The following is a 24,105-nucleotide window of genomic DNA, read 5'->3' as shown; positions in this document are numbered from 1 at the left end:
GTTCTTCATAATATTGTCTCTATAATTTCTAGCTCCAGTTGTTGTTTTCATAGGATAATAGATCATTTTCAGTGTATTAATTCGTGGAACTAAATTGAGATCAAAAATAAAACTAAAACATTGCGATGAATATTCTGAATTGTTGAATCAAGGTCAGCTCAATTGTGCTTATCCATAATCAGCATAAATTGTAAGGCAGGGTTCCATTGGGGTGTAATTAAAGATTCATTTGTCTGTCAACCACTTTTTACAGCCTCTAATTAGTTTATTGTGCAAATTCGGTAACTCCTCATTTGACCAATTTCAGTACAACTGTGTTCATTTGAATAAATAGTCTGCTTTCTTAGTGCTTGACCTGCATCTCCAAAATGTCAGGAGGTACTGTTGCCTAAGACATGTTGTCTTCTGTGATCTTCGTACATTAAGTGGTGCAAAGTACCACTTCAGTCTTGACTGAAGTCTTTCCAACGCACCTGCAACTGAGACAGTTGGATGTGCGAATATCCTCCTTGAAAAACATCTTCTTACATGAAATATAAATAAACGCTTTGATAGTAACTCAACCATCCATTGATGAGTGGCGCACATTCTGCAGCTCACAGTTTACCAAACAAGTAACAAAATAAAGATATGAGATTGGGTCACAGGCAGTAGCTTCAATCCCGTGTCTTACTTTATTTTGGGGTTCGGGTCTGTCAAGTCTGTCACAGCACGTCTGTGTCTGAGGGCCCATCTGTCTGTCTGCATGCCTGTCTAATTGTGTGAAAAGGAAGACATCCAGCCTCCCTACCCGTTGTTCTGCTCTTTCATATTCTACTTGGGTGCAGTAATGAGGTTCACACGGTAACACTGAGAATTTAACCAGAAAATGTATCTGCTTTCATCTTTGTGTCTGCCTTCGTGTGTGTGTGTGTGTGTGTGTGTGTGTATTTCTCAGTGTTGTGTAATGGAAGGAGAGCTGCGATGTAAAGCTTTTTAAACACAAAACCAGACAGGCAAGTTGTCGAGGTAAATGTGCACACAAACACACACACACACTTCCAAAAGAAGATGCACACATCAGCAGATACATGCATCGACACAAACACAGCACATACAGAAATATAATGAGACAGGTTTGCAAAGTTGTGAGAGAGAGAGAGACAGTAAGAACGAGGGAGGAAAATAAGGGGAAAAGGCACACAGCCTGCAGAGTACACTCATGCAGGAATGCACAAAAGAAAGGGGGGGGTGCACACAGAGGGGAGGCATGTGTGATGGAGTCCAAACGACAGAGAGAGAATAGAAGAGAGAAAAAAAAGTGATAGAGGTGCGGTGGGGAGTTGAGGACCACATACTCGCACAGCTACGAGAGCCAGCCCACTCAAAGCAGGAAAGCAAACAGAGAAGAGGAGACGAGGAATCGGGATGAAGGAGTGGGGGAGGCAAAAGACGCCAAAGAGTGGGAGGAGTGAAGAAGACCACATGTTCACACACCATGTCCATGGTGCATACGGGAAACGGGAGGGAGAAGGAATGGAGAGGAAATGAAGGGGAAGGGGATGAGATAACACCAAGAGCGAAGACAAAGATCATATGGAAAGAGAGGGGGAAGGAGAAATGTGAGAAAGGGAAGTGGGAGGTGGAGGGGGGGGCGAGAAAAACAGCCCACCAGCTGCAGGAGAGAGAGAAGGAGGGATGGATGGATGGAGAGTGGAGTGCAGAGCTGCTGCGAGCGAGGCAGACTGCATACTCATAACACATTATGGCTATTATTAGACGGAGAGGAGAGGTAGACCGGGGGGGCCTGCGGGAGGAATGGAGAGGGGAGAAGGGAGGGGGGAGAGGAGTGAATTGGGGGGTAGTACCACCACCGAGGGAGAGGAGAGAGAAAGAGGTAAAGAACTTTCGGAGGAAGACAGGCATGGCGGTGAGAAAAACAAGAGGGGTGAGGTTGGAGGCGGGGTTCAAGAGGTAAAAAGAAAATGCTTGTAAGCAAACCGGAGGAGCAAAATATAGCGAGCGACAGATGGGATAGAAAGGAGGGAGAGATCAGTGTGTTATTTTGGGGCGAGCCGAAGCATGTCCAGTTATGTCACTTCAGATTTGTTATGTGTATCTCACTTTTTCCACTCCTTCCCTCCTTCCTTCCACCTCATCCTTCGCTCCACTGGCTTCTGCCCCACTCAGCGAGACTCCACAGCAGGCTGCTGCTGCTGCCACCAGTCTGTGTGCGAAGCTAAACATACTATTCTCCATCCAACCTCTTTTTTCCTCTCCATTGCCCCCTGCTCGTCTCTTACTCTCTCATCTTTCCAAAATGGACTGCTTCTCTGCGACTCCAGACTAACGCCGCTGCTACCTTGTGAAAGCTTTGAATGCTTTTTGTGCTGAGGAAGCTGTGGAGAAAAGTTCAGGGTAAAGAAAGGAAAAATGGATCCCCAACAGTGTCTGGAAATCAGTTTGACTGTATTTCCAAAATGGCTTTAAATTTCAGTGTCAATTACTTTTTTTTCCACCAAAGTTGAAAGCCCCCCTCTGGAAAGTGAAGAACATTCCCCAAACTCTAAATCCTCTGCTTAACATTCACCACCGAGAGATTCAATGCAATTAATTCCTATTTCCATTGGAAGTCCTTTACCCTCTCAGGCTCTGCGCTATAAATTTCAGACATACATCCTGATCCCCCCTGCCAAATTCTATAAATTGCATTATTCACAGAGGACACAGTAGGTGAGATTTTGACACACACACACACACTCACTCACTGAGCTGTTATGGATCCGGTCCTGTAAAAACGGGGCTTAATTTTTACCAATTATAAGCGAGCTTCATTCAAATAAACTTTTCCAAATGTCTGCTAATCCGTTTTGTCTTTTGGGTATTTCTGAGAAATCAAGAGCTGTAGCCTTGATGTGGGGCTCCGGTGATTTTCTCGGGTTTTTGTCTTAGATTTGATTGAAACTGAGTACAAGTGGTTTTGTTTAAAGCTGTGGAACTACTGTGCCACCAAGTGGTCACCAGGGGAGTCTTAGCTGGTCAGAACAAAACACCAACACATCATCAAGTTTCATTTGTAAGTAGAGAAACTTATCTCCATTTAAATGCTGATTAGACTGTAAATGTATGCCAGTAGCTGCTCTGTCTACTAACATTTTACAAAATTGGACAGGCTGCTGCAAATTGCCAGCACATTACAATAAATCAGTAGAATTATGTCTGGAAAACGTGCCTTTCGTCACTAGTATTCTGTGCCTCCACATCCAATCCCCTTTTAAGCTTTTTACCTTCACCTGTTTCCAACAGTAAACGGGTTTCCTCTGTTTCCTCCCCCCGCCGCTCCTCTCAGTCCAGGAGAAGATTGCTGGGCAAACAGCCGCAGGTGCAGCCAGGAGCTCAGCGAGGCAGAGACAACAAAGCCAGATCTGTGGAGGAACATCAAGCATCAGGAAGACTGTCAACAACCGGCAGCTGATGCACGTCTGCATACAGACACAGATATCAGTGCCAGCACTGCCATGTTGGAGGACAGGAAGACAGTTCTGACACTGTTGTAGCCAATCAGGGAGCCTAGTCTGCTCAAATGAATTACTTCATACGTATTTAACAGTTGACTCCAGGACCAGTACCAACAGGAACCAGAGGGCACACATATGTGAGCACTCCAACTACTTACTGATTACACACTGTATGAGCCGCATGTGTTTCTGGTCCAGCTGTGGCCTGAAAACACATCAATCCAGTGAAGGTTTATCTGCCGCAGGAAAACTCATAAAACACATATTTTACTACTAGAACATAATTAAGGGCTTTATAGTACCAAACTACTTGAAGTTCCCCTCCAGACATGTTTTAAGACATATAAAATCACTCCGCTTTGAATCCTAATTTGTGTGATATTTGATATTTGACTTATTCACAACAAGAAATTCAATAAACTACTCACAAATTCTCCAAAGCACATCCACTTCTTCTCCCTCTTTGAAAAATCCAGAATCTCTGTGAATATGCAAATGAGTTTCATTTCAGACGTTTAAATGCTAAATGCAAGATGTTTCCTACCGAAGCGAAAAGTCCATACTCGGCGTACGTGATGTGGAAGAAGTTTCCACATCACACGCTGCAGTGGTGGAGGAAGTATTCCGACCCTGTAAAAGTATTAGTACCGCACTGTAAAAACACTGTTACAAGTCAAAGTCTTGGATGGAAAATGTTACTTAAGTAAAAGTATATAAGCATAATCAGGAAAATTGACTTAAAGTATTAAAATTAAAAGCAGTCAATGCAGAAAAATGTCCCCTGACTGTTATACTATTATTTATTATATCATTCAATTATTATTACTCTTGCGTGAATGTAAAAACGTCTTGAATTTGGATTTCTCAAAATAGTTGCCAATTGATTTTCTGTCAATCGGCTAATCGACTGACTGTTTCAGCTGTACTGTATATACTGTTGGGTCATTTTGTTTCGAACAAAACACCACATTTTAAGTAAGTAGTGACTAAAGCTGTCAGATAATTGTAGTCAAGTAAAAACTACTATATTGCCCTCTGAAATGAAGTGGAGAAGTAGAAAGTGTCATGAAAAGAAAATACTCAAGTAAAGTACAAGCACCTCCAATTTGTACTTAAGTAAATGTACTTAGTTACATTCCACCCTTGCACTTGTGTAAGTTAACCACTTGTGATGTGACAAAATCCTGCTCGTATGCACTTTAAACTCAGATTTAATGTGGGCACAGGGAAGTGAGAAAACAGACCTGCAGGGTCAAACTCTGCACATTATTCTGCACGGTGAAGGTCCAGCATCCATGTGAAGAAACAAAAAGTAAACACATTTTTGAATGAAGAGGGGGGGGGGGCTTTAAATTCACCTCATGTACTGAACACCTAGACCAAGAAACAAGCAGTGTTACGATGCAAACGCTCTGCTGCCCTCTGGTGTCTAACCGACAGTACAAGCCCGCACTGTGAGATCGGATGCAGCCACTAGTTTCCCTGTAACAGTCCTGTATAGCAGCAGAAAATTGGACATGAAGTTTGGTTTACAGAGGATGCAAAGTCTGAAACAAATTGTGCCTGATGTGTATTGATCCAAGGCTCAACTCCTTCTTCAATAAACATGTAACACCGTGTATTTGTTGTTTGATTATTGTTATGAAAAGGCAGATGAAAACAGGCGTGTGTAGCTCGTAGGCAGTCCCGCGGGATGAGCAAAATCTAGTGACATGTTCTACCTCCTGACTCTCTACATAACTGAGCTGACATAAGCCTTTGATGGAAGCACTCTGCTGCCAATACCTATAGAGTGTAAATCAGATGACAAAAGCCTGACAGGAAGAGCTCGGATGTACAGTACTGGAGACAAACAGATGCTGTAAATACAGCAGAATGGTGCTTTGAACTCCTCGCCCTCCTGAGTTACCGTTCTCAGTAGTGTGAGCAAATCTATGTGGAAGATAAGGAGGCAAACACAGAGAAGCTTGTGTGGGAAGACACAATCCATGTCAAATCAGTTTAACATGATGGAAGGGCTCCCTCCATATGCAGGAAAAAGCCCATCCAGAGAGAGAAACACAACTGCAGACATGCCATTGCATAACCATGAATAATGTATATTACAGCCTGTCATACTCAGCCTGTGAATGGCACAGAAATTGTAATAACCGTCATGAATACTGTATGTGCAGTAGGCCAAGCTGAGATTGATGCTCAACAATATATGAGACACCCAAAATTACCAACACTGATTGCACACTACTGGTAATGTGGAACCTCACCTTATTTTGTGCTGCCTAATAAAACATGAAAAATGAACTACAGGAAATAGTTTCTCTTAAAGGGGCGCCCCCAATGATTTCGAAATATACTTCCATAAACTTGTCAGACATGCAAGAGAGAGATTGGAGCAAGAATGGTCAACATCAGTGCACCATATCCTGACTTTTGGGCCCTACTATAAAGTCGCTTTCCACAATGCAACTCTATCGTATCCTTCATTGTTATATAAGACAAATTAAAACTAGGATGCTAATGACATTTTTTAAAAGAGCCGGAGAGATCAGATAAACAAAAAAAAGAGAATCTATTGTAAGAATGATATAATATTATTTGTACCCAATAATATCTTAAAAAACCCCACGAAGACCAAACCCTGGTATACCAAGCAGATTGACTTTATTTGTATCTTCCATGATAATTAATTGTCATCATCATCGCCAGGATCGCATCAGTTAACAGTGTTATTGCCACCAGCTCCATTACCTTCACTGTCACCATCCACTCAAATGAAATAATTACATTGTCTTAGACAGGCCGGTGACAACAGCCATAATCTGGTGTGATATTGACAATCTTATTATCAGTTACATGTTAATTAGCTTAAATACTGAGGACATTTTGCTCGACGGTGCTTGAACAGAAAAGCCCACTCCCGGCTTCACACGTCACTGTGTCAGACAATAATGCATCCTATGTGACATTATTGTTTTAACTCCATAGAGGCTGCATGTACATTAACAACTACATTGTGGTTAACAATTCATTTGTTCGACAGCTCACAGGTAATCCAGCGGCATTAAATAGTTAGCAAGAAAGAAAATGAGTGTCCAGAAATGTCATGTGACGTGACCATCTCGTCTGAGGTTGGAACTGAGAGCGGGGCTCCTGCTGCATTGACAAGCTGGGTCAGAATATTACATGTATATAGCTTTTTATAGCTTCATTGTCCAATGATGATACTCGTCAACAATCAGGTGACACAGAACGTATTAAAGGAAGCATATTCAATCCTGACCCCGACTATAATCTGACCCTGATCATGAAATTAGCCTCGACCCAGACACAGGCTAACTATACTGACACTAACTTATTGCCTTAGACTGTCCATATATAATGATGTGATTATCAGCGTTTGAGTTTTTACACACAGTCATCACTTTGGTGCTTTTTTCTGTTGTCTTTTGCGTCCAGTTGAGGACAACGGACCACTGCCTAAATGTGGTGACGTGTTGCTGCATCGAGGATTATGCGGCTCAGCTGCTCATTATTCCAGTGCAAAAACAACGGGCGGCGACACTGTATCGCGCAGATACAAGGCTCAGTACAGGTACAATACAGTTTTTGCACACTGGAAAACTGACATTGTTCATTGATAAAAGAGCAGCAAAAAATTCTGATCTTTTTTTTCCCGTTTTTAGTTCTCAGGGAGAATGCACATAAATTCACATTAAAGTGTTTTAAGGTCAGAGGTCAAAAAAATACCATGAATTCTGTTAAGTCTGTGGAAACTGCAATTTGACTTTTTATGTATAGTCCAATGTCAATAGTGGAACAGTAAGGGTGCGTAAAACACAGCCAGTGGATTGCACATGTCTATTACATGTATTTGTTACCTGATAGTTTGTAGTATCCACATTAGACTAACCAAGTGTTTCTGAAAAACGAAAACTGAAAATGCAGCTGGAATTCATGTGATTTCAAGTCAAACCAATTCCAAACATGTTTTTTTTACAGTGTTTGACAAACTTGGTATGACTACTCGACTCGTCCCATGACCACAAGAGAAACAGTAACAGTATTGACAACAATACATCGGTCATAATTGCAAGAGCAGTTTATAAGACAGTCAAGTGATGATGTTGGTAAAAAAAAAAGGCGGTTTTGTGCTCACGCAAAACAAAAAAAAAACTCATGTGGGATAACTTCGGGCACAAGAAAATGTGTATTATAGAGTGGTCTTTGATCACAAACCAAACTGCCTTCCTCTCTCTCGTTTTATTTGCTGTTTGTGTCATTTAGAGCAAATATGAGTTACACAGTGGAAATGGAGGCTCAGTCACAAAATGTCTTTATCTAACAGTGCTGTCATTTCAATGACTGAAGCTCCCATTGCTTGTGGTTATAAGTTCAGAAAGCTGCTTAGCAACATATACAAGTCCGGCCACAAAGCAGGGATATGGGAAATATTGCTTTGTAACACATTCAGTCACAGTTAAAAGTAAAATAATAAGATCAGTGGAGGCTTAGAAGACAAATGCACAATCACATAGGACTGCACTGCTCTCTGGAGGTTTAAACGTTCAGGTTTGTTGCACCTCTGCCCAGACCTCTATCAGTGATGCCGAAGACTAATGACCTGGTTTGACATCACTGACCGGGCCGTGTGCAGAAGTGAAACATGCTCAAGTCTCAATCCGCAGAGAGCAGGCCTGCAGCAGTTTTCTACCCTGTCTGATTCACCGTTGGTTCCCCCTCTAAATGCAGCACCACACATCTCTGTGTTGTTGCAATATATAAGGCTTTGCTGCCACCTAGTGGACAAAAACCCAGCTTGCTAGGTTTAACCAAACACATCACAAAGTATTACACACATTCTGGGTGGATTTACACACGAGCTGCACCTCAGCCATTCAGTCAGTGTACAAGATAAACAACAAAAATGTGTAACAAACTAAACTGCCAATAAAAGATCTTGAAAGGCATCTATTACTTTTGCTCCCAAGTAAATCCACCCTTCTGTCACCTCATGGAAATGTTTGGTGCTGTAGCACAGTCCACCAGCGCAGATCACACTCCTGTACATGGTGCAGCCACCTGTACCAGCTGCCAGTGTCTATGTGCATGTGTGTAAGCACAGGCATTTTCTCTGTGATGCTTTTTTTTCTTTTTTCTTTTTTTTGCTTTGGCATGTTAATGGATGTCTATGTGTGTTGACACAGGAACGCAGCATTAACTGAAATCCTGAGCAAAAGAGTTGGCAACGTTGGGCACAAAGGCAACGTAGCAGGACAGTCCCATGCTTTCAGTGTGTGCATGTTTGCTATCATGGGTACTGGATTAATGTCACTCTAGTCTAAAAGAAGCTGTTATAATGGCTGCTTTACTGCTGTGACTAAACATGCAAGCGCACGAGTGTGTGTGTTCGTGTAAGACATCATGGGCACAAAGTTCTCTTGGCACACCTGAAGCGGCTGAGGACACACTTTTGACACACTCTTGAGATAATAAAACACCATATAAATATCCTGTCACAACACATATGAGTGAATACACTTGTCTGTTTAAAATAAATAAATAAATAATACATAAACACCGACCCAAGCTCATTGGGAAGCCAAGAGCATCGTCTGTTTTACAAAAATAAAAACGAAAATAAAAAAATCTGCTGCGACATGAGACATTTCTGAGGCTCACAAAGGCATTTGGATTTTAGACATCACTTAAACAACCTGAAATAATGTCTACTCAAGTATGCAGATGATATAAAAGTAGCAAATTACAGACTGAAGTGTATTTTCTTGTTTTGTCACGTTTGGTGGCAAAGTATCTCGATAGAAATGTGACAGCAATCCGATTGTAAATTGGAGCTCACGTCTTGTGGTTTCAAATTGAAGTGGCCAACTGGCGTCATGATCCAAATGACATACTGGTCAGAACCTCCCGAGCCATGTTATCACAAGTAAACAAAACAACAAATTGTGATTAGAAATTAGTGAAAGCAACGTCTTGCAGTTAAATCAAATGGACACAGAAGTGTGGTCAGTGCTTTTTAGTGCTTCTTTTTGTTAAGGGACATTAATGGAGACAATTTGATCCACAAGTCAAGAGACTGAGATTATAATAAATAGCTGTAAAAATAATTGTCTTTGAATCTCACATTTTCACTCTGTCTTCCGTCCAGTGGATGTTCAGGCAAGTCTTTGTCATTTTCCAGTCGTCCAGTCGTATAGAAACACTTGTCCTTGTTTACTTTCTCCGTCAGTTTCCATTTGTTTCCTTGTGCCCAGTTCAGCTTGATGTCCCCCAAAGCTACAGAAGAGCCAGAATCAGTGTGTTTGAATGTGTGTCAGAGCGTGAGTGTGTGTGTCCCGTACACCAAACCAGGTCAGCACTCATGTTCTACTTTATCTTTCCAGAAAGTTTCATTGAAAGAACCCCCCCCCCACACACACACACACACACCCCCGCCGTCTCTCTGCTGAATCCGGGTTGGGTGCTTGTTGTTATGGTATCCATATTTGTGTGTATGTTCATTAACGCGTCCACTATCTCTATCATTTATGAAATGCATCAAGCATCGTTTTTTTTTTTTTGCTCTATTTTCAGGAAACTCCCCACGTAAGAGACTTCTCTCACTCTGTCAGTGTGCTTTGCAGTATCATGTCCGAAGTAAGCAGATAGAGAACGAGGGAGACCCTTCCAACATCACAGAGTGGCTGAAGTGACCTTTGAAGGGCACTATGAAGGGAAGGGTTAAGAAATGTTCATCTAACTACTCTAATTGCTTCTTGCTACTGTAGCAGATTTAGTGTGCTTTGTAAAATATATGCATCGAAGCACTGATGGTTGTGTTGTCTGTGCCAATTGCCTCTCCCTGGGCTGATTTTCCATGAAAACATTCTCAGGAAGTAGGACAGAGAGTCAACCCCTGTGGATTCCTGTCCGTGCCCTTGTCTACACGTGTCTAAAATATCTGAATTTGTGTTGATTGATCATGGATCACTGCTTTTCTGGCAATGGCATATTTGCTACATAGCTATTAGTAGCTCCTGCACTCTAGCTGTTATCGAGTGACATGCATCTCTATAGTGAGAGCGCTGTTACTTATTTGCAGGTGATTCTTCAAGAGGAGGAGGCAGCAGCGTGGCACAATCTGGCCAAACGACAGGGCTGGGCGTTAATGATCACTGCGATCATGTAGTTGGTTTTATTTTAATAGTGTAAATTCTTTTTTTACGGTGAGAATGCCAGCTGAGCCCAACAGCTCAAGTTTTACTTCCCATGCAGTCCAATATTATGGACATAAATGAGATAAAGAGGAGATTTTTCATGCTTAAACACATACAGCTTTTTGTGATATATAGTATATTGATATTGGAGGAAGGTTTACTGGTTATTGTAATTGTTTTCTTCACATTGCGCAGCTCTATCTTTGGGTACAAATGTTTAAAACTGGAGCACAACTACACAGGCATAACTGGTGGAAATGAACCATTTCACTTTAGCCAACATTTTACTGTGTGAAAAATCACAACTTTCAATATCTTTAGAGGCCAATTTTCGCAGGTCGCATTGGGTTCATTCACTGATCAATTTGTTCATTCTGTTTCTTTGAAAATATACAGTGGGAGGTCATAAAAAAACGATAAGTGGGAAATATCTGGTTTATAAGACCTCCGCCTAGAGGAGACGTGATTTGTGGAGTGAGCCGAGATGAAATCTGATCTCAGCATTTCCAGGAGCAGAGAGGTGTATCGCATAACCACCACTTTAAAAAAGAGGAAAGGGAGGAGCAGAAGAGAGAAAAGAGGAGGGGAAGTTAATGATGGATGCGGAATCTATTTTGGTACATCAAGCTCTCACTTTACTTCCGAATACAACTTGTGCTAATTGCAAAAAAGCAATGTTGCACCTAACCAGTCGTGTGTTGCTGAGAATGACACCTCTGCACTTGTGACTTATGGTTTTCAGAGCAGAGGTGGGTGAGGAAGGAAGGAGTATGGAGGAGGCGACGAAATGGAGGGAGGAGAGCAGATGGGAGCATGAGAAAAAAGGAGCAGGGTGGAGCCGAGCAGAGGAAGCAATCGCTCCCTCTTTTTATGGAGTTCTTTTTTTCTACGGGCTCCATATCAGTAATGGATGGAGAGTGGTGGGGAGGCTAATGGTGAAGTGAGGAGTAAGACGGCAACGACAAGACAGGGAGGAAATCAATGGTCATCCTCTTTTATTGAAGTGTTACGGTTGCAAGCCAGATGCTGTGCGAAGTTGGACGGTAAATCTCGTCATAAAGACCAGTTTGAAAAAGTTACTTGGGGAACTATTTGAATGTTGTTTGGATTTCCTGGTCAGATCCAGAGATAGGATAGCTGCTCAGAGGGTGTTTTGTACTGTATCTTTTTTTTTTCTCCTCCTCTTGAGTTGATCTTTTTGATAATTCGGTTAATTTTGTATTCTATTTCTTCTCTTCGTCTATTGTTGCTGTGCTGCACTCCAATACTCCTCTACTCTCCTTCCATAACCCCCCCTTTTTTTTCCCTTTTACCTTGCCAAAAGCATATCACTGTTTCTCTTCTGCTATTTCTCTACATCACATTTTGTAATCCTTTGTGATCTCATCCGGTTCCTCCCTCACCTGAAATATTTAGGAATTATTTCCTCTTTCTGCATTTCATTCTTTAAATGAGCCATATATTGTCTATGTATTTTGACTTTAGCAAAACCGAAGCTTGAAGCATTCAAAATACCCTGTATTTCCCCCACTTGTGTCTATCTGAAAAAAGAACACACTACCACTCAGCTGGTTTGGAGTCTCTCCACTGCTCTCCAGTCTGCTATCTTTAGACTTGTTACTCCTCCCACTCCTGTTCTTGCATAGATATATCTGGAAATAAACTTTCCTCAGTTTTCAGTCTTACCAAGTATCCGATCTCTCTCACAATCTCTGTGCAGCAAAGTGTACGACTGCAAGGCTTTTCTTGCCTTCGCTCATGTTATCTTGCCGCTGCACTCCCTATCAGCTCTCATCTTCTTCTGAACCAGTGTGTTTTCCTGTCGTTTTACAGTATGTACTGCGTCTGTTCGCCACCTCTCCCACTTTTCCCCTCTTTCCTCTGTAACTCAGCTGTTCTTACCTCTTCTGCTCCTGACTGAATCCTTTCTTATCTCTGTGGCTGGTATGCCAGCGACCAACTCTTTTATTTCAACCTCAGTCTGTTCTCGTATCATCTCTCATTTTCCCTCATCCAGTGCGTTCTTTCATCTCCCTCGGCCTCTGCCCATGCCTTCTTGCTCCTCATGTGTTTATTTTTCTCATCGTCACATGTCGTCTCCAGCGTGGCAGCTCTCCTCTCCGTGTATAATGAGGACGGGAAAGAAGAATGCGTCCTGGTAGGATGGAGGACGCTCCCTCCCTCCCCCGTCACCCTCCCTGCCCTCGCTTCCCCCTGCACTGTCTTGCTCTGCTTCTTCATCCCTCTCTCTGCCTCCTCTTCCCCTATCTTCCCTTCTTCTCACCTCCTCCTCCTGCTCCTCTTCCTCATCGTCATCCCCCTCTCCTTCTAGCACTCCCCTGGTCTCCTCGTTGTCCTGTCTTGAACCTAACCCAAGGAATCCTCCACCTCCGCCGCCGCCGCCGCCTCCTCCTCCTCCTCCTCCTCCACCACTTCCCCCTCCTCCCCCACCTCCTCCTCCTCCATCTTCCCTACTTCCTCCCAGCCCTCCTCCCATGCTTCTTGAATGAAACAGGCTGTTCGGGCGCCCTCCTCCAAGTCTCCCTAGAGAGAATCCGCTCCGACTGAGCACCAACCTTCCTCCTATACCCCCACCTCCCTGCCCCGCTGCTCTGATCCCTGCCACGGTAGCGTTCAGGAGGGCTGTCGTTCCCATCGGGGCCCTTAGCCTGGAGGGAAGACTGGAACTCGACGTGGTCCTCCGGCATCGGGGGCAGCTCTGGAGGAGGTAAGCCGAGTTGAACACAACAGGCAGAGCTAGAGGAGGTGGGTTGGGCCCCTGGCTGGGGGTGGTGGATGGAGGCCCAGAGATGGGCGTAGAGGCGGTAGGGTTTGTCCCCCCACTTGTGTCCATGTCCATAAGGAGAGCTTCAGAGTAGCTCGGGACCATCTGTTGGTTACAGCGAATGTGCCACTCCAATTCTGTCATGTCCACCGTGTTGACCCGAGAGATGGCCCTGTAACTGGTCCCATTTAGACCAATTCCAATCCCAATTCCTCCGGGGTGGATTCCATTCTCAGTCCCTCCTTCAACCCCATCCCCTCTTCCACCTCCACCACCTCCTCCGCCGCTATCCTCTTCCTCCCCAAACAGCTTCTCCACATGGTAGTGGACATATGCTGTGCGATACTCTGACACGACCCGCAGTGGCCACGACAAGAGGAAAGCAGAAGCCAGCCAGAACACCCTGTGCCTAGCAAACCACGGCTGGTGAGCAGGATCGGGGAACGCCAGGATGTGTTCGCGGAAATCCACGTTCTTCAGGTGCATGCCCTCCCTGGCCTCCATGTAGTCGTCAAGCCCCTCGTTTTCCCCGAAGAAGCGTGCTCGCTTTGAATAACAGAAAGAGAATAGAACACATTAGCTATGTATGAATCAACACTGTTTAAGTAAAAAAAGGTGCCATTCACAACTAGCACATCCAGTGTGTTTTATTTCCCCACAGGGTGGAAGCCGGACCTGGACAATGCTAATTCTTTATGTGTTCTACGTGGATCATCAGCTGGTGAGGAGGCTAACTTTTTGCCTGACATCAAGTGCAACCTTAAGGACCCTTTTACGGAGTTCTCATACATTAAAAAGTCAGCTGGAGACCGCTAATGTTAGCTGAATTATTCATTGTCATTTCAGCAAAATCAATGGTTGCTGGTTGAAAGCAAGAATAGATTGTTTCAAAAAATTCCTAATAAATTTGAGTGATAAATCAGCCTTCGTCATCATTATAAACTATGCAGTTTATAATGTGTAGTGTATGTGGAAAGCTTGACAGGCGTAGCACCTGTAACTAAGCGGGGATTAGCCACCGATCAATTGGAAGATAACACCTATGCTCTGGAAACTTGGGTTGGATATTTGTCCTTAATTTTTCCTGCAGCCCTCGTAAGAGTAGAACAGCATTAACTATATTAAATATGCTGTGTTTTTTTTAACCACATCTTACCTGGGTGAGGTAGGCAGCTTCAGCACGTGCACTGGAGAAGCTAAAGAGCAGAAAAAGTTGTTAATAACATGTTTACACTCCAAAATAACAATCAACTTCCACCATGTCAGCTGTAGTTAGTGGTGGGTGTCTGACCTGAAACACTTTGTGAAACGGAGGCGAACAGCAGGGTGCAGCTGCAGGTCCAGCAGCTCCTTTGATACATCTTTGACGCCATAGCGGGCGTAGTCAAACTCTGAACTGGAGGCATGTGTGTTCACCCGCTCATGGTACACCTGAGGAAGGAAGGAGCAGGGCATAGATGGAGGGGGAATGGGAGAGGAGGAAGGAGAGAAGATGGGAAGTTTGAGAAAGGAAGAATCAAGTTATTGGGAAGACATTTTAACCTTCATATATGTTTCAGCACCAATAAAGCATGGAGACTAAATAGAATATGTTTCTTACTGCACACAGCTGTTAGCACACAGCCCCGCAATATTTCACTATAGGAGAAATTAAGATTTGCATAGCAGTTATATTTAAAGTTTACAAAATTGCAACTTAAGTGTTACAGTGTAGCTATTAACAAAATTAAAAGAAACGAGTGAACGCAAGAGAAAGTGTAGGTATGTGTGTTAAGAAGAGTTCCCCTCACCTGTGTGGTCGTATAAGCGTCTCCGTTGCGGTATCTCGTCACCTGTCTGGTCCTCCTCACGTAGTGATAGCTGATGGCCTTCCACCAAATGCAGGGTGTGGCCTGCTGAAGTCTCTGCACACGCTCGTACACTTCCTGCATCAAAGAATAAAGGAATGATCAAATCAATTAATTCAATTAATACATTTGAATGTGATTTTCCATGTTGATTATTTGAAAAATATGTATTCTGTAGCCACTTTAGTAAAGATTTCCTTCAAAACAAACCCGTTAAAAATGAGGATGAACTGTCTAAAATATGTGTAACATTGCCTGAGCAGTTGTTGCAATGGCGGCACAAGCAGAAACAAACAATTAAGCTCCTATTGTTTGCATACAGCAGAGTTAAGTCTGTGCAATCTGGTGTAAGCCAGGCCCTGTCAGGGTTTGTTCATGGTGTTATGATTTGTTTTTTAATTCTCTATTTAGAGCTGTCTTAATCACAGGATATGTGTCCCCTGACAGTCTGGACTAACGTAAAAATAAATAAATAAAACAAATTTGACAGTGGCAGATTGCTAAGATGAACAATAAGCACATTTCTTTTGGAGCAATGTGCTCCTTGAATTCCAGATAATAGACAGAGCAGACCAGAATAGACAAAAGATAGACTGATGCCCCCAGGTTAGCTCATTTCCATATGAGTGGGCAAGTATTATTTTTCCCCTCACTCAAGTAGGAAATTGAGAGTAAAACAGTGTTCTCTCTCTCTCTCGTGAAATGTTAAAGTGTCAAAAACAGCTTGAAACCAAGGACTGTTTAGGGTTCTAATTATCCTGTATATCTCCTGAACAGCAACTGTCTGTGCAGACGTTTACTACAGCATCATTTTATTTATTGAACCTCTTTATTATAGGCATTTTGCTGACACTACCACACTGAACAACTTTCAGTGAGTAAACAGATTCTGCTGTGTAGCTCAAGGTCATAGACCTACTGCTAGACTCCTATTGCAGCAGTAGACTGCAGCTAGACCCCTTTGCTGAATGCTGAAGTTCAATGCTAAAACTGGTTTTCACACATACCTGGAATTCAGCATGAGCCAACATTGCCGTCTTGGAGAAGCAGTGCCAACACTCCACCAAGTAAACCACATACAGCATGGCCAGGAAAGCCAGGGGGATGTAGACGTAGCCGCTGGAGCACGGACTCTCCAAGTGCAGGATGTCATTATAGTAGGCCGCCGAGGTGGCATCGTCGTCAGAACCAAGAGGTATGGAGGAGGGTCCGAGAACGGGTACACGACAGAGGGCACACCAGGCCAGCGTGGCAAAGCAGCCGTACATGAGCAGGGTCAGGAGGAGGCACTTCCAATGGGACTCCCGACACAGGGAGGAGGCCAGAGACTGCTGGACTGGCCGTTGCTGTGGGGACAGAGAGAGAGGAGAGGAGAGTGAAAGGGAAGAAGAGGAGAGACCAGAAGTTAAGGTGCTGCTGACCAAACACTGAGCCCACATGGAAAAATTACTCAGCTTGGGCTTGGAGACAACAAACCTTTAACAGACAGCCTGCGATACAAAGTGGGGGCATAGAGTTTGAAGAATGTGGGTGATCACCAGGCAGAGAGAGTCTAACCAAAGAAACTACTGAGTTGCATTATGGGTATTGCAGGATCCAGTGCTTGACCCATACTACTAAAAAAGGGTATCTCTGTCTCTGCTGCACCAATCTCAACGTCACATTTTAGACACAATAGCGGTGTGGCCCTAGGGATGGAAATGTGGGTCAGTCTACCCGTTTGGTCCAGAATGAAGTATCTCAGCAACCACTGATGGACAGCCGTAAAATTTTGCACAGACCTTCATGGTCCTAATAGCTTTGGTGATCCCCTCCTCTAGCTATAGGGTGAAATAGAATGAAATGTGGCACATATAATCACGTGCCCCACAGGTGATCCTGACATTCCCCTAGTGCCATTGTTAGGGCACAATTTCAATTTTTCCAATACTTTGGTTTATGATCAAACACCTGCAAACACTAAAGCATCATCCTCAGCTGTATTTAGCAAATGTTAGCATGCTAACACAACAAACTAAGGTGGTAAACATTACACCTAGCTAACATCAGCATGTTGTCATTGTCACTGTGAGCATGCTGATGTTAACATTTAGCTCAAAGTCAAATCACATATTTGAGTGCTGACCCCCCCCCCCCCCCCGTGACTTTTTAATAATCACAATCTTCCTGTTTGGTAAACAGTGTCCTATTCCAGAGCAAGTGTATAAGCTGAGGTCTTGACCAAAGGAATGCATTATACCACCCCTTGCCCTTTTACAGGATAAGTGCTGCATATTAGACACACACACACACACACACACACACACACACACACACACTGTTTATGCCTCTCTCTAAGTGGACACAACCTAACTTGCACTGAGAAGACATCATATTATATGCACTCAAACACACACACACACACACACACATATGCATTAGATACCCAGACAAAGATGCTCTAATGTGCCCCTCTTCTCTCTCTATCCATGCACACGCCAGCACGCACGTTCTCAGCATTGTAATGCAGACAGCGGAGAGTATGTGAATAATTTAGACGAGAACGATGCTTCTAGACTGTTCTCCAGCAAACTGACTCCACTCCGACATCAGCAGCGTATCACTGCTGCTACAATTTGTGTGTGAATGAGGGAGGGATAGAGGGCAGGGAGAATAAAAGCTTGTGTGTTAAGTATGTTGTATGTCACAGAAACATACGCAGAGAGGGGGAAACACCGTTACTGCACACCTGCACTGTTTCATGTGTGTTAAGGTGTGTGTGTGTGCCTCTCTCCATGTTGTTATCCTCTGCCACGTGATGAATGCGACAAGGCAAAAGAGATGACAGAAAAAGATGGGTTGACACTAGTGTCCTCTCCTTCTCTCGGCCAAGTCTGCCTGTCCTGTCAGCACATCAGGACCACCACCCCCCCACCTCTCTCTCTCTCTCTCTTTATCTTTCACTCCTTCAGTGCGGCCACAATTTGCTATCCACTCGCATATTTGGCTGGCTGTAACACACACACACACACACACACACACACTGCCTTTAATTTTTTTTTTACTACAACTACACGTCAAGGGCAAGTAGTGAAAGGCAAAGTGAAGGGCACCTACACTCCACCAGTCCATCATCTCTCTGTAAAAACATCCAACTGCACACTTAGGGATCCAAACATAGGTTAGATCCTTTAAAAAGGAAGGAAAGTGATCATTGGCAATTCAATATCATATTGTTTGCTTTCTGTCTGCCTTCTCTCTCCACATCCTCCTTCCTTCCCTTATGTAATCTTTTTTTCTCCTTCCCTGAATCTTCCCTCCCACCTCCTAAGCATTTACTCTCCAATCCCAACCTAAGTCCCTCCTCCCCTCCGTCCTCACCCCCATCGTCTCCTCCGTTACATCCTTTCTGAAAGTCTGTCTCTAAGTGGATTGATTGGACTAAAAGTGTAACGTAGAGAGAGGGAGAGAGGGGCTGAGGAGCGTGAGAGAGATGATCATGAACTTTTCATGAATGCAAGTTTGAAAGAGAAGCAATGAGAGAGAAAGAGTGGGGGAGAGACTAAAGAGATGGCAGCAGCAACAGACCACCTCTCTCCAGGGAACTCCACCGCCAAAATCCATCCTTCTTGTTCTTCCCCTGCCCTCCCTCTGTCTGTTCATCTCATCTCACCGTCCTTTTCCTCTTACCTTCTGCGGATAAATGTTGTCAAAAATGAGAATATTCTAGCAATAAAAAATGAATAACCTGCGTGGGTCCTGGATAACAGTTTCATCAAGTCTCTGCAGCTGGTGTGTGTCTGGTGAGAGGAAAATCAGCCCCAAGACAGGAGTCAAATTATTCCTGTATGCACTTACACCAATAAGTATTTGTCAGAATGAGCAGTTCTCTTTCCCGCAGACCAGACCTGCTAAAAGAGCCAGGTGATGCTTTTTTTACACAAGTAACTGGACGTTGACTAGTTACAGGCTTTTACAACTAAATGAGCTTGTTTTAGAAGCAGTGCTAGCAGTGCCCATTTCTAGCAGAACTAGTGGGCTTACAGTCCTGTGTAAACTGTTTTTCCGATGTTGATGCTGGCAGTTTACACTAATGGGACTTTGCTAGATATGAGCTATATTAGCCTATAGAGGATGGAAGTTCAACAACCGGTAACAATGCACGCATACAGCATAAACATTGGCAGCCGGCTCTGACCGAATGAATTAAACTGATAACAAAAGCACAGAATTCCTTATCATTCTTAACGGCACAGACAAAGAAATTGTATTTACTGTGGATTGGTCATTTCACGGCCAATACCCGATCCACCTAATAAGATCAGTATTGGTGCCAATAGCAATCCCAAATTATTCTCAATTAGTGCAAGATGTGTGACAAAGTAAACGATTTTTGAAGCATCAACAGGGATCATCATCTGAAATAATGTGTGCCAGTCAAGCTTTGATGAGTGACCAATGGGGATGTACTTTGGGCCGAATAAGTAGTTTCCGCTCCTGGAGCAGAACTCTGCAGCTTTTTGGTTGTGTCATGATCCTCTCTCTGTTTCAGCTGCCTCTCTTGAGCCTTGGCTCTTGTGTCAAGCTGTAACAGATCAAAGGCAAAGCTCGCTCTCCTTGAAATCATTATGAAAAGAAATCTATACAGCCAAGTCTGGAGGGTGTCAGCTTTCTTATTTTTTTTTTCATCCTGAAAGTTTGGACCAGCCTTCTTGCAAGCTCTTGTGAAGAGGGCTGATACAGCGTGGTCCTTACATAACAAATCCCTCATTAATGTTTCATCAATGACTTAAATTCAGCACCCAAATTTGCATAAAACACATCCTTACCTAATGAAATGTTGCTGGGCTGAAAACACTGATACTTTGACATATTGTCTCTATATATATTCCTCAGCATCCACAGTCACTAGAGACAGCTGTCTGAAGAAGAGCCCACATAGCTGACATGAATCACAGGTTGTTTTTGGACACGTATCACACAGTATTGTTTTCAAAGAAGCGTTTCAGAACATTGCTTGGATTTTGAAGATCCTGTGCATACTGTACTGTAGTTATTTCCTGCCTCTACTGAAACGGCAACTGACAGGGCTCTTTCATTAATAGGATTTGCTTCAGCCAGTAAATGTATCTAAATTCAATCATTGTTCTTTAATCTGGTCTTGCAGCATTTGCTGCTATATAACGCTGTAACTGTGCAATTCTGCCACATATATAGTTTGACTGGCTCACAAACCTGAATCTCTCATAACTAGCTAGGCTACGTTTTGTCTACTGTACTACCTACGCAAAGCTAATAATATGGACTTTTGATGAGACAGTGATAGTGTGTGAGTAAATGAGATGTGCTACTTTCCCATCCATATTTTATCCTTCCTCCCATCTTACCTACACACAAACACTTTCTAATAAACCAAATATTCGACATTGGAGTACGGGGCAGAGAAGTTGTTTTTTTTCGCATTAAGGTGTCTAGTAGAGAACGTGTATTGCTCCCTCTCCCACTGTGTCTCTGCTCATACTGATTCAGCTGGTTAGGTGTGACTGGAGCAGCTATAATTAGCAATCCTAGCATGTGGGTGGCAAATGAAGTGAGGAAGTGAGGACAGGGAAAAAGTGCTGTTGAAGCCTAAAGCACACTGTTAAAAATGATGTGTCATTTCTACACAACTGGAGAGAGTCATTTAGGATGTCAGGTTTCTATTACCAATGCTGCCACAACAAATAAATCCTTAGCACTTGGTTTGTCAGGAAATAAAATGTGTCATCATACGCTCACTGTGCTAAGAACATAATTCCTCTGTTACAAATTATTTGTTTTAGAGTGTGTTCAATGGAGACTAATTATCCACCAACAACAATTATCAGCGGGTAGAGGTGTGGATCACCTATTTATAAATGAAATATCACTGAAAGCAGCAGTCAGCCTACACGCCACCTTGAATTTATGCCAGTTACATTACAGTAGATGCCAATGGTGGATAAAAAAGTTTTCACAGTGGAATAAAGTACCAAAAGCATAATCTGCTATTCTATTGTCCATCTGTACGGTCTTGATTTGCCAAGATATGGCAAAGAAGCCTCACTGTTGAGTCAATTCTCATATCCCATTTACATGTCATGACAAAAACAGTACCATAAGAGCAAGTGAAAGAAAATCAAGAGCTAGGATTAGGAGCTAAATTGAATTAGTATAAGAAAATAAACCAAATCTCAAACTGATCTTAAATGTTACTTTTGGATAAGTATCCATTTGACACTGCAACAAAAGTGCAATCTCCTATTTTATCAGTGGCAGGTGGAAATTAAGTTTAAATTCAATGTAATGAACAATTGTGTTAGCTTTTAATATTATTTGGTCATATTCTCCTGTGCCTAAATGTTCTATGTCTCTATCACCTTCTCCTGTTTAGCAATTACATCTATATTTTTTTGGCTGTTTATAGCTAGAATTTTTGTCATATTGCATATACAGTAGAGATTGCATGCATTTTGTGTTACCCTGCGGTGCTGCAACCACGGCAAAAAAACTAGAAAAGCACTACATGTGCTTTTGACTATCTCCATCGTCTTTAAAGGACTCGTCTGCCCGAGCCCATTTGTTCCTACTGAAGATGTAAATCAAAACGAGTCACAAATATGTAAAACGTGGGACTACACCAGCCCTAATCTTTAAATGAGACATTTCTGCACAACAGAAGGTGTCTCTTTTTTCAGTACAAGCATGAGGTTTCTGTTACAACATGGGTTGGATACATTTCTTTCATCTTTCATGAAACTTAACCTTCATGATGTCACTCATGGCTCTCTCTCCCTCTCTCTCACATGTCGCAACAGACCTCTCTGCTAATAGAAACACGTTAGAATCATTGAGAATCATTATGTGGCTCTACTTCATCTGTAGAGAGTACATGCATGTGAGCCAGAGACTGAATAAAGTTAAGCGAGATATGAGTGTGTGAATGTTTGAGAGAGGGAGAGTCAAGGAGAGAGAGACAGGATGATGACGCTATATACTCCACGACAGGCAAATCTAAAACAGGAAGGAGACCAGGAGGGGAAGATGAGAGAGAGTAATGGAGACAGAGAACAGATGAAGAGTGAATTCATTGCGTTACATTGCACTGTCTGCACTGCAGCCAGGGATAAAGACAGAGGGGAGTGGTGGAATTAGGTGAAAGCCTGTTTCGCTGGTTCCAAATTTTCAAGTGAGGATTTGCTGCTTTTTGCAGCTCAGGGAAATTGTGATGGGCATTTGACATTTCATAGACAAGAAATTCATCAAATAATAAATAATAATAATAATAGTCTGATTAAAATACAATGAAAATAATAGTTAGTTGCAGCCCTAAAGCTGACATTAAATGATGAAGTGAAGTTCCTAGCCAACAGAACAGGTACGTACTGCTGTGTGACACCAACCCATCGCCACTGGTACTTACATCGCAACACACCCCACCTTTCATCTCAATCTAACTAAACTCATCTGCTATAGAAATTGGTAACTTCCTCCTTAGCAGTATAGCCCCTTCCTTATATACCATTACACTACACACATACACAACTCTGCCTTTCCTTTGAGAGTATAGACCGCCACATCCTTAGTTATCCATGGTTATTTTATTCCTGGCAACTGACTGACGTAATGTTTTGTCATGCATAGCCTACTCTATTTCTCTTGGGTTGTAATTACAAAGATGAAGTGTTTGAATTGCTCAGGAGAGATTACATGTTAAAGGTGTGTGTGTGTGTGTGTGTGTGTGTGTGTGTGTGTGAGTGAGTATGCTGGCGGGGCAGCAAGGTCTTTCAAACAGGGAGTCAGATTCATGGCTTCGTACTGTAAGTGTAAACATAAACCTCTGGACAAGATGCCATTTCCCTGAGTAAGGACTTTCATTATAATGGATCAGGAAACAGAGGAGGCCTTCAGAGGACGTATAGTAGATGTAGTGTTGGGGAGGTGTGTTTAAGGACATCTGCTGAGGAGGCTGGTATTTTATTAAGAAGTTTGCCAAACATAAAAGAAAACACACTGCTGAGTGGTTATATCCTGTTATTATAAATGGTAAACCCCTGTTTGGTGAAAATAAAGTATAAAGTAGTATAAAGTATACTGCTTGGGGATGTTATTCCCACCATGCAAATTATGTCAGGAATGAGTAAAGAGTAATTTTGGCTGAAAGGTGGGTGTGTGGCTAAACTGTGATGTCACCCTCTAGTATATTTCAGTGGTGTCAGCTGGTTGATGGACATGTTTTACTATACTGAAAAAGACCATCTCTCCCAGGAATATCACATCATGCAGCTTTGACAGACGTATCGCATCACTAGTGTGGCTTTATTTCTAGACAGGCAGTTAGTTCCCTCCCCTCTCTGTTTACCTCCATTCATATTAGACCCAAGGTCCTGTTCCGTGTCCTTGCTCTTGCACAAGATTTGAAGGGCTTGAGAGGGAAAACGTGACTTCTTCGCGTTAACAACAGCAAAGATATTTGTTGTCAATGAAAGACCAGAAGTCGACACATTCTCCAGTATGTGGTGCATGATGTAGAAATGACGGGTTGTTTGGGAACGACCAGCAATGACAAAAATACAAGGTGGTTCTTGTAGGGGAAAATTATGCGCAACTTTACGCTAAGTGGACTCTTTCTATCTACGCATAAACAACCGCGTAAAGGGAGACAGAACAAATACAGAAAATGTCCTTCCTTACCTGCTCTCGTCCTGACCCTTCCTCCAAAATGGGCTCTTCTGCGGTGGCCGTCTCCTCCTCCGTCTGCATTT

General features: G+C 42.9%; 1 protein-coding gene across 1 annotated transcript; it reads right to left on the bottom strand.

Annotated features, from left to right (window-relative positions):
* Positions 1-12,797: 12,797 nt before the first annotated feature.
* Positions 12,798-24,103, bottom strand: LOC139306025 (transmembrane protein 151A). Its single transcript, XM_070929985.1, has 6 exons — positions 24,035-24,103; positions 16,351-16,689; positions 15,287-15,421; positions 14,788-14,927; positions 14,653-14,692; positions 12,798-14,042 (listed from the first exon to the last, which is right to left on the bottom strand). Exons 1-6 carry the CDS (start codon positions 24,101-24,103, stop codon positions 12,798-12,800), a joined length of 1,968 nt encoding a protein of 655 aa, XP_070786086.1.
* Between the last annotated feature and the right edge of the window lie 2 nt (positions 24,104-24,105).

The sequence above is a fragment of the Enoplosus armatus genome, chromosome 23, assembly GCF_043641665.1.
Source record: "Enoplosus armatus isolate fEnoArm2 chromosome 23, fEnoArm2.hap1, whole genome shotgun sequence".
Classification (NCBI taxonomy): domain Eukaryota; kingdom Metazoa; phylum Chordata; class Actinopteri; order Centrarchiformes; family Enoplosidae; genus Enoplosus; species Enoplosus armatus.
This window is presented reverse-complemented; position numbering and strand designations above follow the sequence as displayed.

Excerpts from the sequence above, each read along its gene's own strand:
- LOC139306025 (XM_070929985.1), bottom strand. The coding sequence starts at position 24,103 with ATGCAGACGGAGGAGGAGACGGCCACCGCAGAAGAGCCCATTTTGGAG. Across the intron at positions 14,928-15,286 it reads ACGCTTATACGACCACACAG|GTGTACCATGAGCGGGTGAA; the intron begins GTGAGGGGAACT and ends TTCCTTCCTCAG. Across the intron at positions 14,693-14,787 it reads CGTTTCACAAAGTGTTTCAG|CTTCTCCAGTGCACGTGCTG; the intron begins GTCAGACACCCA and ends TCTGCTCTTTAG.